The sequence below is a fragment of the Amaranthus tricolor genome, chromosome 12 (assembly GCF_026212465.1).
Source record: "Amaranthus tricolor cultivar Red isolate AtriRed21 chromosome 12, ASM2621246v1, whole genome shotgun sequence".
Classification (NCBI taxonomy): Eukaryota; Viridiplantae; Streptophyta; class Magnoliopsida; order Caryophyllales; family Amaranthaceae; genus Amaranthus; species Amaranthus tricolor.
In genome coordinates, this window is record NC_080058.1 from 18,477,752 (window position 1) to 18,492,160 (window position 14,409).

The 14,409-nt window shown below is 33.1% G+C and overlaps 1 protein-coding gene across 2 annotated transcripts; it reads right to left on the reverse strand.

The window, feature by feature from the left end:
- Positions 1–1,528: 1,528 nt before the first annotated feature.
- On the reverse strand, positions 1,529–5,390 carry LOC130828228 (BURP domain-containing protein 6-like). Of its 2 annotated transcripts, none has more exons than XM_057694084.1 (4): positions 5,298–5,390; positions 4,386–4,509; positions 2,744–3,128; positions 1,529–2,401 (listed from the first exon to the last, which is right to left on the reverse strand). In XM_057694084.1, the coding sequence occupies exons 2-4, from the start codon at positions 4,426–4,428 to the stop codon at positions 1,978–1,980; spliced, it is 852 nt and encodes a 283-aa protein (XP_057550067.1). In that variant the 5' UTR covers positions 4,429–4,509; positions 5,298–5,390; the 3' UTR covers positions 1,529–1,977. The 2 variants fall into 2 exon arrangements, with proteins under 2 accessions (XP_057550067.1, XP_057550066.1); XM_057694083.1 differs by having other exon boundaries at positions 5,223–5,338.
- Between the last annotated feature and the right edge of the window lie 9,019 nt (positions 5,391–14,409).

Consider the following 14,409-nt stretch of genomic DNA (forward strand, 5'->3'; position numbering starts at 1 on the left):
AATCACATTAAAGTGCTTTTAATCTCTTTGAGTATGGTTTAAGAGGGTGAAATTTATATGGCTTTAGGTCTAGTATGTAACAACTCAAAGCCACTAAGACCCTCTCTCTTAACAATTTTTGTCGTACCCACAAACTTTGAAGCATCCACCCCACAACCAATGCATCATTAAACCCTTCAAATGTCTTCCTAAGCCACGCCTCCTCATTCCCATACTCAATGCCACCATAATCTCCTTCAAACTCTTCAAACTCAGCAGCCTCAGAAGGAGGCAATGGAGTCAACTCAAGCCCCACCAAGGCTTCAGTCATATTTGAATTCACATCTTTGTCGTCCATAAACTCCAAAACCAACAACTCTTTCTTATTAATAACATCACTAGCCGCAAAGGGATCACCTCCTTATTTTCTTTCACCTTCATTCCACCATCTTGCTCACTCAACCTTACTTGCCCCACCTGACCAATACTCGCTGCCACTTTATCCCCAACAGCAATTCTCACTAGGAAATTCAAACCTCATACTCGAAAAAGCCTCTACACCTGACCTCATGTTCGACAGTGAATCCCTCGACAGACGCCAATTATCCCCACCTTTAACCTTTTTCTCAGAATTAATAGCATAATGTACCATCTTAGCAATACTCTTGTCGTGCATTGATGATAGCATAGCAGCTAACCTAATATTACTAACAACCCTTCTAACAATATCTAAACTCATATAAATTTTAGCACTTTAATGTTTTCTCAAGTCTAATTATTTCAAAACTATTTCAAAACTATAATAGTTTCGAATTAGTATTGTGTGCCAGGTTTTATGTGAATCAAATCAACATTGACCAAAAGTATGCAAGTTTTTTTTTTATCTAGAGAAAAGATGTATTAATGCTCCAAGAGAAAAAGAGTGCAAATACAAGACCAAAGAGCTAAAGGGAGAGGGAAAAAAGAACCCATCCCTTAGACTACAACCCTTTAACAAAGCCACTAAAAGGTTATTTGACACTTAATTTTGCACATATGTTTAACGCTTAACCACTTCAAAATGATAAAATGTAATAATTAGTGTTGCACACCAAGTTTCATGTCAAACAAGTCAATTTTGACCTAATTTTGCAAATAACTAACTTAAAAAAGCCTTAAAAACGCTATTTGACATTTAACTTTGCACATATACCTATTTTTTCAAGTCTGACTATATTAAAACTATAATAGAATCAAGATTCATGTCAAACTAATCGAGATTGACCTAGTATATGCAAGTTAGTTGCTTAGAAAGCCTTTAAAAAGGCTACTTAACACTTGGTGTTAGATGTAGCATATGACTAGTAGCATCCAATGCATAATACAAACACCAATTTAAAGTCAATAAAGGAGAACATGAGAGCTAATAATGAACTTGTGTCCAGTTCCAATTGACATTTTCAAACTACGCTCAATATAATCCTTAACTTCGTTCGGCTTTTCCATGCATTTACTAGCATTAATAGATTCCGGACAAAACTACTCAACTTTTATTGGAGACTCGCTACTATTATTCAACTCCTCATAAGTTGCACTAAGCTCACAAGTAACAAACTATGCTAAGAATAAATATATAAAAACAATTAAACAAATGACAAAGTGTAAGTACATATCACAACATGACGACCTAGATCAAACATGTATTCAAAAATTCATATTATTCGAGCAAATATACAGTCATTTGTAATCCTTGATGAGAGCTTTGTGCACATCATCACTCACATTTGGATTGTTTCTCTTTGGATCACATACTTGTGGAGCTGTCCCCTTTAAGAATACGACCTCTTTCTTAAAATCATATCCAAACTCTATCTACATATTTAAGTATGTATAAAATGAAACAAAGATATACTAAATTTTAACTCAAAAGAAAAGATATATTTAAATATCATATAAATATCCATCAAACACACATGGATCCAAACATATAAACTTAAACCTTAGAATAAGCAACTATAATTAGTTTTGATTTGGATTAACAGTCCAAATTATGTCATCAACAACATAGAGATGACAAATTGGTCCTTCACCAGGCATAATTCCAAGTTCCCTAAGGGCAGGAACATCAGGAGCATATAAGTCATTATGGCAAATGACATTACTGTCTATGGCAACCTTTGTAACTGTATTAATTAATGTCACAGCGTATTGGCTAATCTCTTTTTGGCGGTGACAAAGATAAACTGCGTATGGGTAGCTCAATTTATGACACCCCAATGCATAGTTACCCGGTACTACCAACTTCTTTACTTCAGTAACTATATATTCTTGTTTCACATTTGGATATTTGGCGTCGGTATTCATCGTGAACACTTTCAAATTCTTTGTTCCCAACTCTTTTATTGCATAATCTACCATGCCCTCCAATGATTGAATACAAGTCCTGTTACAATAGTTTAACGTCAATTGATAATAGTATCTTTTCTGTGTAAGATAGTAATTTTTACTATTAAGTGTTTTTGGCATGATGGTGACCTTAGACTTTTTTATGTTACTCGAATCAAGGGTATACAATGCTTCTCATCTTTCTCATAAATACCCTTCTTATTGGATCTCTCCGATATATATATATATATATATATATATATAGAAACGAAAGTTTCTTTACTAATACCAATATTTTAATGTATTAAATTGATAATATATTAATGTTTATATTGATAAGAGTTATTAATTGATTAATTAAAAATGAAGGTTAAAAAAAGAGAAAGTTGCACTACGTTACCTTTTTTCATCATTTTCCAAAGGTATATCCAAGCATAGCCAAATAGTCTTATTCATTGTTGTTGCGTCTAAAGAATTATGTTTTATAGACAAACGATCCAATATGTTTGTAAATTTATGTTTACTAAAGGGCATGGATTTTTCCATTTTCTTTGGCAAAAAAGGAACGTTCTCTATATTATGAAACTCATGCTTCAACTTCATTCCAACAAGAAGGTTTTTCTCCACAAAAACTCCACCATGATGCATTGTAAGCCATGCACGTAGGCTTAACTTTTCATGCTCCTTTTTCTCGTATATCTTTTTTGAGATCGTTACTACAATAACATCATCAATATTGCCCATATTGCTATCAAAATCTCCTCCATTCTTCACAAGAGATTTTTCTATACAAACAAGAATATCATGGGAATAAATAAAATATAATAATATCATGTTATAAATGGATATTAGAAACAAAAATAAGATCACAACTTTTAAACATACTCCGTTCTCATTTTACTTTTCACCTTTTTTGTTTATCAAAACAAAAGATGTAAAAAAAAAAAAGTAAAAAAAAAGGTAGTTTGAATAGTAAAGTGGGAGAGATGTTGATCAAAGTTTAAAAAGTAATAAATTGCAAATAAGTGAATTTTGGAAGAGTAAATTTATTTGGTATAAAGAATTAATGTAATGAAATATTTTAAATACTTATCTTACTTAATTTTAAATTGTTTTGGAAAATAAATTTCTACGCAATTAATTATAACCTTACGAATAAATACATTTGGCAAGATTCTAAGTAGTTGTCATTTGCTATTTTTCCAACTCTTTTTATTAATATTTATAATTATGATGATAATTTAAATTAATATAATTTTCAAAAATAATTTTTTACTTGCGTATAAAATATTCTTTTTGAAATAATTAATCTTTTTAAGATTCTTATTTAAATATAAAGAATTAATGTAATAATATATTTTAAATACTTACTTAATTTAACATTAAATTTATTTAGAAAAATAAATTATTGCCATACAAACAATCACTTATAGTCCTATTAAATTAATACTTTTATATTTGACAAAACTCTTAGAAATCATCATATATTATTGTTCACTTTTTTTATTAGTGTAGTATTTATTTATGATTTAACAAAGACTTTTATCAATTATCAAACTCGATCACATTACATTTTACTTACTTTTCACTATTCAAACTATTCAATTTATCCAATAATTAATCCCAGGACTTACTTTAGAATCCAAATATTTACGTATATAGAACAAAATATAAATTGAAAATTATAAAAATTAAAAAATTGAAAAGTAGCATAAAACACTTAAAATTAATTATCTTCTATCCAAAGGGAGGAGAAAAAAGAAAAATGGAAATTTTGAAATCCGATTTAATACAAATTCTAGTGATGAAATTTTCTTCCTAACTGATAAACTTTAGAGTTACTGTCTTTTCTTACAAAATATAAATTGAAAATAATAAAAATTAAAAAAATGGACAAATAGCATAACGCAGCAAGTTTGAATGGTGCTACCCTTGTATGTGTAGTTACTTAAAAGAGTTTAGAAAACAATGCTTATTTATAGACTAAAAAAAAAGTGCTAATGGGTTTGAAAAAAAAAAAGTCAAAAAACATGGCAAATTACCTCCGTTCCATAAAAGCAAATTGTTCTTGATGGCTTCTGGCATAGCAACAGTGGGTAGTTTCGCTTTCCAGTACTCCTCAGCTTCATGATTACCACTTGATGCATCAACCACAACACAACATAGCTGATGCATAGGAAAAATTTTGAAGCCACCAAAAAAATTAATCATGCAAATATATAAAATTATTTGTTTATAATTATACTTTATTTATTTTAGGTAAGTGTAGGTCAAATGTAAATTGCTCAATAATACTTTTATAACATAAATGATAATAAATTTTAAAATATCAATGATTAAAGTTCAACCATATATTATTAATAAAAAATAGAGGAAATATATAAAAACTGACGAAGCATTATTATGCTTGGTAGATAAACATTTAAATATTACTTTCTTATTTCTAGTATATTATTTCTTAAATTAGCTCATATTGATATTTTTGCAAAAAACAAATAGTTTATCGTTGCATCTTTGACCTATTATTAGACAGCATCATGATAGCAGTAGAAATATACTCTACACAAACTTGGATGAATTAATATATGATGGATACTAGTAATTATATATTCTCTTTGTTTACTTCAAATATCTCATTTTTTTGTTTGTCAATACACTAATTTAATCATTAATATCTCTAATTATACATGATTAAAATTATAAAAAATAGATATTAGTACGACTTATATTCAGATGAATTAAACAAGATTTCATTTTACTATGTTTTAATTTATAGATTAAAAATAAATTACAAACAAATCAAGGGTAGTTAATAAATAGTACTCAAAAATAAAATTAGATATATTTAAAAAGAAACGGATCAATGGCGTATAATTTACCAGGAAAGTTATAAAATAATATAGTTGATGATGCATAGCGATTTTTTGAAGCGAACAATATGAAAGAAAGAGTACCTAAATAAGTTGAGAAATGATTTCAAAGTGATGATGATTAAGAAACATCCATATTTATACTACTCTTTCAAACTACAAATTTAGGTAATTAACACAGCCTCCACTCCATTATTTAAACCTTAGCCGCCGTTCAATAATATCGTTGTTTTCTATTGACTAAATTGGTTAAATAAATCCTATCATTAATTTTGTGTATATCTTCACGCTGGATTGATTTCTTTTAACCACACTCATTAATTAATCTGTTGGTGCTTTGTGCACATGAGATTATTGAACGGCGGCAAGAGACTGACATTTTTTCAACCCCACTCAATATTTTAGCGCATTATTATAGATCCTCACCATTTTTATTGGGTTGACTTTTTAAATTTTTATTTTCTAACGTCTCTTTAAAAATACTCACTGAATATTCATTGAACTAAAATTATAATTCAAATACAACGGCCAACAAAAACCAAATGGAATAGGAATTTGTGTGTGAACAGACCGCGGTTGAGTCGCGTGAAACACGAGATTGGACTGCAGATGGGTCACGTGAAATATGTGACCGGACCGCGATTCAGTCACGCGTTTCAAGCGACCCAAACTTGGTTCGATCTCGCATTTCACACTACCCATCTGCGGCCCGATCGCGTGTGACTGTTTCATTCCCTTTTTTTTATTTTAATTCCCTTGTTAATTTAAATTATAATATTATTTACTTAATTTATATATCTTGCATTATTTTTTAAATTCATTTATTTTTTATTAATTTATTTATTTTGTAATTTATATAATCATTAATTTAGTTAATATTTTTGCTTTATTAGATTTGATTTTTTTTATTAAATATTTATTTAATATTAACTTAATATTTATTAATTATTTTATTTATATAATATTATTTTTGTTTTACTAAATATTTATTAATATTTAATAATCAATTTACATTTGCAGAACTTTGAAATTTTAGGTGACAATGTAGATTATTCTGTTAAATTTGTTACAAATAGGAAATTCGACTCTATAGATGAATTACATACTTGGGCTGATGAGATAGATTTAGGAATTGATTTCCAATTTACACGTGCCTCGTATAAACAAAAAGAGGGACGTTCAAGAGTTAGTTTATATTTACGTTGTCTTCGTTATAGTAGTCTTAGGGGTGAATTACATAACTTAGATAATGTTGCTCGATCCCATTCTAGAAGTAGAGCATGTGGTTGTAAATTTATGCTCGTAGGAAATAGTCGTAAACCTGGAGAAAGACCTTAGATTGTGAGAGTGTGTTCTCGTGAAAAAGAAAGACATAACCACCCTTTTTTAGTACATAGAGATGGTCATGTAAGTGTAACTAGGTTGCTAGTAGATATTCAACAACATGTAAGACAACTTAGTGCAACTGTATGCAATCTGCTTTTATCATGATCTCTATTAGACAAATTTTTCCTGATGATTATGCTAGTATGAATCAAATATACAACTTAAATCAATCAATTAGAAGAGAAGTAATGGATGGTAGGACTTCGATTCAACACTATCTATATATGGCTACAGAATAAATATGTGGTATGGAAAAAGTTGGAAAATGAAAGTCAATTAAGTCGATGATTAACTGCGAATCCTACATCCATTCAGATGATTCGTACATGGCCTTATTTTGTATTGAATGATACAACTTATAAAACTAACAAACAAAAGTGACTGCGGCATGAAATTGTTGGAATGACTCCAACCAATCACAACTTCTTGGTTGCATTTTGTCTTATGTGGGATGAAGCGGCTATTTCATATTCTTGGGTGTTGGAGACAATAAGAGACATTTTTAGCCGTGCTCGGTCTCCAAACGTTATTGTAATTGATTAAAATAAGGGGTTATCTACATCCATTCGTGATGTCTTTTTAGGAAAATTGGTTAAACTGATTAATGTATTGATGTGTGTGTTTTATATACTATTTTCTACCATGCCCCCATTGCATTTTCATAGCATTTCTCGCGTATTTTGCTCAATTTTCTATTGGTTTTTATGCATGGTTGGAGTGTTTGTTTCCTATCTATTTTGTAGGTACAAAGCTCTAATTATGCTAGGAATCGACTCTTGAAGCGAGATTTGCAAGTTGGAAGGTCATAAGCTACTCAAAGGGTCATTTTTGTGCTGACCAGGTCTCATACCCGGGTGGGTTTCCACATACCCGACCGGGTTTGCACTTGGCACTTAGAAGAATTTGAAGATGCCATTTGGAAGAAAAAGTTGCCACTCGTACCCGGGTAGGTTTCCACATACCCCGCCGAGTGAGCCTATCATACCCGGGTGGGTTTCCACATACCCGACCGGGTTTGCACTTGACACTTAGAAGAATTTGAAGATGCCACTTAGAAGAAAAGGTTGCTACTCGCACCTGGGTGGGTTTCCACATACCCGGCCGGGTAAGCCTCTAAACCTGGGTGGGTCTCTAGACACCCGGCCAGGCTTCCATTGAAGATCAAAATGCTCTGCTGCATACCCGGGGGGTTTCCTCTTACTCGACCGGGTTTACTCTTGAACTTAGAAAATTTTTGGTCTTAAAGATTTAGTTATGCTTGGCACCCGGCCGGGTGTCCACATACCCGGCCGGGTCCTGCAGTTATTTTTGATAGTAACTTCCCATATCCTCCGATCTCTTTTTAGGAGGATATAAATAGCTTTTGAGGGGAATTTTTGGCACGATTTTTTTTTCTCTGTTTTGGGGGTTTGGTATTGAAGGGATTTCTCATATTACTTGCCTTGAGGGATTGTTAATCAACACTTAGACATTGTAATATTAATTATATTGAAGGTATTAGTTTCAATTCTAATTTCTTGTTCTTGCTTATTGTTGTTATCTATGAATGCTTGTTTCTCCATTAAATTTGAATTTGATTTTCTCCATGAATTTTATTGTTGAATCTCTTGTTAGTTTTAATATGCTTAGTGAGTAGTTTTATTTCTAGGGTTTGGTGAAACTATGCAAAAGGTCATGATTCTTGTTTGATTTTAGGATATAAATTTGGTTTGTCTAGGTGATTCAATTGATGGGTTTTAGATTGATTGCATGTTTGGCCAATTTGCAAGTTTTATTCGCTCAATTCTATAAGCGAGAGTTGCGAGTTTGAGTGAACGATTTCCTTCTTTGAACAATTAAGCTTTAATCGCGATAGCTTTTTTTATTGTTTGATTGTCGAATTTGTTTACGAGAGCAACATCTTCTTTCGCCTATATTCATTCCTATCCCAATTGTTGTTCATGAATCATGATCGATGCATAGTGAATCCTTTTAGCCTTAGGTTTTTAATTATTGAAATCTATTCATCTCTTGTTTTTGCGTTCTACTTAGATAAACAAAAATCCAACTTTTGATCGTTAGTAATAGTGAACTTGGTTTAATTTGTGACTTTATTTGTCCTTCCACAGTGGTTTGACCCTACTTTTCCATCTATACTAGTTAGGTGAAATAGGAATTATTTTTGGTAGTAAAACGACCTATCATGTATGTCATTTTATTTATTAAATATATATTAATTTTATCATTCTCTTTTTTTAATGCAAATGTGTGACACTTATTATGTCTATGGCACATTGGAAACGACATGGAGAACATTGTTCATAAATTTTATGGCAGGAAAAAGAACCAACAAGGGTAGGTAATTAGGCAAACCAAATGGAACCTATTGTTTAATTGCTCCAGGCTACAGGAATTTGAAAATAAATGGGAGGCAATGTGTTTACTTGGTCCATGACAAAAGTAAGGGTCGTTCGGTATTTGGCTGTAACATGGATTCCCCACAAAAAGAAGTTTGTACATGCATGGACTAATGATTTTGCACGTATGGGTAATCAGACTACCAATAGAGTTGAAAGCCAACACTCCTCATTTAAATACTACCTTGGTATCGAAAATAGTTCTTTTGATACCCTATTTAAGAGGGGCCTGCGCACAAATCACAAATCAGTAGTCAAAGATTCGACAAGCACTGTAGGAATCCATGAATTCTATTTTAGGGTCACTGCGATATTATTGGATGAGACCATTGTATTGTCATGTATCAATTCATGCCTTTGAACTATTACTACTTAAGCACAACCGTATGTTAGAGTTAGGGGATAACCTATTTGACAAATGCGGTTATGCACTTCAAAGCACACACGGATTACCTTGTGCTTGTTAGTTCTACTTACTTATCAGGTCACAAAGTTCGTTATATTTGGATCACATAATTCATTATGGAAGACCCTTACTTACATAGAGGTAGAAGACGACACCAATAAAGAAGTATGACAAGCAAATGCGGAGGCTAAAAAGTATTTCCAATCGTTGGTTGACGACATTCTTAAAGCAGATCCTGCTATTGTACGACGTATGTCTCAGGTACTTGAAGACGAATTACACCCGAATGGTACTAATATACCTGAGCCACATGCAAGTTCACTAAGGAGGGGGAGGCCAATAATAATCAGAACACTTTGAAGGAATAAGAGCGCTTTTGAGTATAATAGTTCGTCTTTTAGAGGTCGTGGATCTCGATCTTCATCACGTCCAGTGGTCGGTCAACTCAATCATCCGTTGGAATTAACTTCTATTTCATATCTGGTATGTTTTTATTTCCTCTATCCTTCAAATTTGTAAATTAAAAATTAATGTAGCTAACTTTTGAATCATACAAATGGTGCAGGTGGTGGAGATTTTTCACTTTTCCCTTGGCGAAAATATATTCCACATATTCTTACCTCAAACTTATTTTTTTGGATTAATGTTATAGGTGATGGAAACTATGAATATAGAGTTGTCATCATCACAGAGTTGGGAGGCGAGGAGGCTTGGCCTCTTCTACTGCGAGTAATGTTCATGGAAATGCAAGTACACAGACCACAATACCTACATTTATACTTATCATCCGAGTTGCTTGATGAAGCTATGTTCAGAATTGGATCGCATAACAAGGGACTTGCACCATTTATTCACTGGTCGGATGCATCGCTAAGATTGTACTCTATAACGACATTTCTTAACATTTCAATAGCATATTACGGATCAAGCGACGGTAATCCCGAGTACAATTTTCTAGTTTTTCCCCTAAGGAGAACCCAAGGAGAGCATGGTGTTAATAAGGTTGTGGACATTTGTTATGTCAACGGAAATCGTTATATTCAACTTTTAATGAACCATGATTTATCTCCTCCACCGCTAGTCTATAAAGCTTGGAGACAAGCTGTTGATAATTCATACCGACATATGGAAAGACATTTTTGCAGCAAGATTAATCTACTACGGAAGAACAATATAATGATGCAGTCAATTTAGATAGTCCATAATATAAATCTTGTATATTCACTTTAATTATTGTATTTATTGTATATTACTTATAATTATTTTTTTTATTCTTTGTATTTAAAAAGCATTCAATTTTTATAATAAAAAAGCATTGATTGAAGTAATAGACAATTGTAAAAAATAGTTCATTATTGCATAAAAACTGTTCATGAAGCACCATGCCCACTAAACGCTTGCCACTCGGCGAATAACGTCCTAACTTCTTCCACGTAAAGATCTGCAATGTGTCTTTCCCGCGGGTTCATGTCTACAAATAGCAGGCATCCTGAGCAGTGGTTGGATATGACTTGGACATTCATTTGCAAACTACATAGATAAAATAACGTTTAGACATTTGAAACGCGTAATATGAAAATATATGTAATTTGAAAAGCTTACGTATTCAATTTTGGTATTAAATGCAGCAAATGAGCCACTTGGTCCTTCGCCTATAATTAAAAATGGCTGGAAGGAAACTCTTAACCAGTCAACATAATAAGGTACGCACGCTGATGAAACAGATGCCCGAGAAAGTGTCTGATCCCAATACGGGCACAATAAGGGAACCTACTCCATGCGTCAGTGTATAAATATACGGAGAAGCAAAGGTGACATAATAGATTCCTAGCTTGGGTAGGTCTCATACGGAGAAGCACCAAGCTGTCTGACTGTCCTCTTGGGCAAATACACCTCGACGATATCAAAACATGTGATACCCCCCCCCCCCCCCCCCGATAAAGGCGGTGCATTGTTGTGCTTGTTTTAGAGCACGTTTGTCTTTTATCTAGAGTGTGTCGATTCATTGTCGTTCGATTTTACTTAACCTAACTTCCCATGGGTTCATAGAGACCGACCTAGGGTGGATCCATTCCATCCCCGTTTGTCTTTTATCGTTTATCATCACTTTATTCTTGCTTTGTTATTACTTTTAGTATACTAGTGGAAAAAACTTTATCTGTTGCGCCACATATGTTGCGGTTTTTTAAAGAGACACAGCATAAAATAGGATAAAAAAATGAGAAAAAAAATAACATTAAGGGCTGTGGTTTTTTGAGAATCGCAACAAATACTCCATTAAAGGTTGCGGTTTTATTGGACCAGCAACATATGTGCTTTGCTAAACCACTTAAAGCCTGCGGTTCTTAATAAACCGAAGCATATGTCTTAGTTTCTTATTCTTTCAAAATCCCGCCAGCATTAAGTGCAAACCCTCGAAATTTTTTATATACATCTTCTTGCATATTACTGTGTTCTTCTTCATAAACTTGCATACTACCTATGTTCTTCAAAACCCACGTAAAATTTATCTTCATTGTTCTTCGAAATCCCACTAATCTTCTTCTTCTTCTCTACTGTTTTAACAACCCGACTTACCGTTGAGATCCATACATATGCGGTTGCAACTAATATCATCAATTATACTTAACAAAGCCTCAAGTTAACGAATGACATCCCATCCTTATGTCATATTTGCTCTTCCAACCAGCAAAAGAAACTTTGTTCATTCTAAATGATAATCACACGATTTTCCAATAACTCTAATAAATCTATAAGTTCCAATATCCAAATAAACTATAATATATGACATGGTCTAACAACATTAAAAAAAATTCATCGTTTACACCAACATATGAGCACCGTATGCAACTCAATAACTAGGCTTTGAAAATTATCATTATCATAGACTTTTCTATCACAATGGCTTCAAGTACTTTGTCTTCACTAACTCTCCTACAACGTCACAGATATTCTCAATGTTCAACTCACTTACAACCGAACACTATCGAGTTTACACAACTATATAACCTTGCTTTCATGCACTAAACTATAATCATACTCATTGATCGACAAACAAAAGCTGATAGAAAAGGGCTAGCAACAAGATGAAACGATTCGCAATCTTAGGACATACTATTCTAGCTACTAAAACGATAATTGACAAGGAACTATGATAAGCAACAAGACATTGGCATCATCAGAAAACAAATTCAAACGTTGCATTGTCGAACTGAATCTTCCTGCCGTCACGATCAATCGTTAAGAGCGTTTTCCCATTTTACCCCGTAATCCTCACACCTCACATCCTACATTTCTAAGAAAACAAGACTAACTCAAACACCTAGGTTAATTCCACAATCATATTTACTTCTGTTCCTATCTCTTATCTTAGACATCTAAATCCTCAAATCACGTTTTTCCTTACTCCCAAAATTGTATGCCCGCTAGATAAACTAACCCTAAGGATTAGCCACGGTCGCGGGTTGGCTCTGATATCAACTGTAACAACCCGACTTACCGTTGGCTGGGTAAACAGGGTCATCACTAGGTTCGTTTTCTAAGAAACTGAAATCACACTTCCAAAACTCAAGCAAAGGGGTCACAAGCTCTTCAACGTGACTAACTCAGCTAAATCCCAAAACCAACATCTAACTAATACACAAGATAATCATACAATTCTCTTCAAGTCCGATATAACCAGCACAGCCAAAACAAATATACATTTATTCAAAATCCTAATACAAATCTACAAATTCCTACGTGCTCAGCTCAATATACATCTTTGGAACGCTATTCAACACCGCTAACCCATCGTTCCCGACCGGTTCTGATCTGTAATCAGACTAAAAGATGGAAACAATAGAGGATCAGATTAAACTGAGTGAGAAGCAACAATCCAAAACAATTAAACACAACTATTCAAAACAATGGTTTAAAAGCAACATCAGTTTCCTAGATCTAGATCGGAGTTTGAAAATTATGCAAGGGCAATCTTCGAAATTCATTATATAAGAGGCGACGATAAAATGAAAAAGGCTATGAAGTTTAACAATGCCCAACATTTAGTCATAATCATAGCTTGAAAGCATAGGTTCCAGCTTTAAGCCGTCATTAGTCATAGTATCTCTTGCATTCCACAATACTTATATTTAGGGCCTGTTCTCTTCGTTTGATCTGATTGAATCTTATTTGAATTTACCAAGGTCTAATTTGATCTGATCTTGTCTGATTCAGTTTAATTTGATCTACATCTTTCTGATCTGATCAGATCTAGTCTGATTTAATCTGGTTTGATCTGATCTGATCAGATCTGGTCTGATCTGATGTGATCTAATCTTATCTGGTCTGATCTGATCTAATCTTATTTACTTTTATATTGTTAATGTCATTATATTATTATTATTATTATTATTATTATTATTATTATTATTATTATTATTATTATTATTATTATTATTATTAGCAAAGTAAATTTTATAAAATGCCAAAAAAAAAGCTAAAGCTTTACATCCTAGCATCAACAGACATAGGCGTCCTCACCCACTATAGCTCCTAAGGGCCAAGAATTAGCCCTTCGTCATGCGCTAGGAGAGATACGACACCTCAAAAAGTATTGCTATCCGTAGTCTATACAAATACGATTACATCAAATACAGATTTAGTTACAAAATGACATCCAGATGGATCATTATAATGCATAATATAGCAAAACCAGTAACAGGACTTGGCCCATCAAAACCAATAGCCCCAACGCCAGTCGGAGCCATAATCAACGCAACAGCTCGCGTTTTATAGCAACAATAGCATCGACATGGGATGGTAGTGAGATGGAGGACATCAGCAGCAACAACATCGACGACAACAGTAGTAGCAACGTACTCTATCTTCATCTCCTGGAGCAATTAAGGCGCCACTCAATACACCACTTAATTAATATGAACAAGATGTGCTTAGGCAGTACGCAAATCAGAATCTGCATACGACCAGGAAAGTTGACAAATGGCATAGTCAACGCTGAAAAGTTGAC

Coding starts and splice junctions, on each gene's coding strand:
- LOC130828228 (XM_057694083.1), bottom strand. CDS start 5,258: ATGCATCATCAACTATATTATTTTATAACTTTCCTG. Junction 3,129..4,385: donor TTTGCTTTTATGGAACGGAG/GTAATTTGCCAT, acceptor TTGTTTGTATAG/AAAAATCTCTTGTGAAGAAT. Junction 2,402..2,743: donor TTGGAAAATGATGAAAAAAG/GTAACGTAGTGC, acceptor CTATTGTAACAG/GACTTGTATTCAATCATTGG.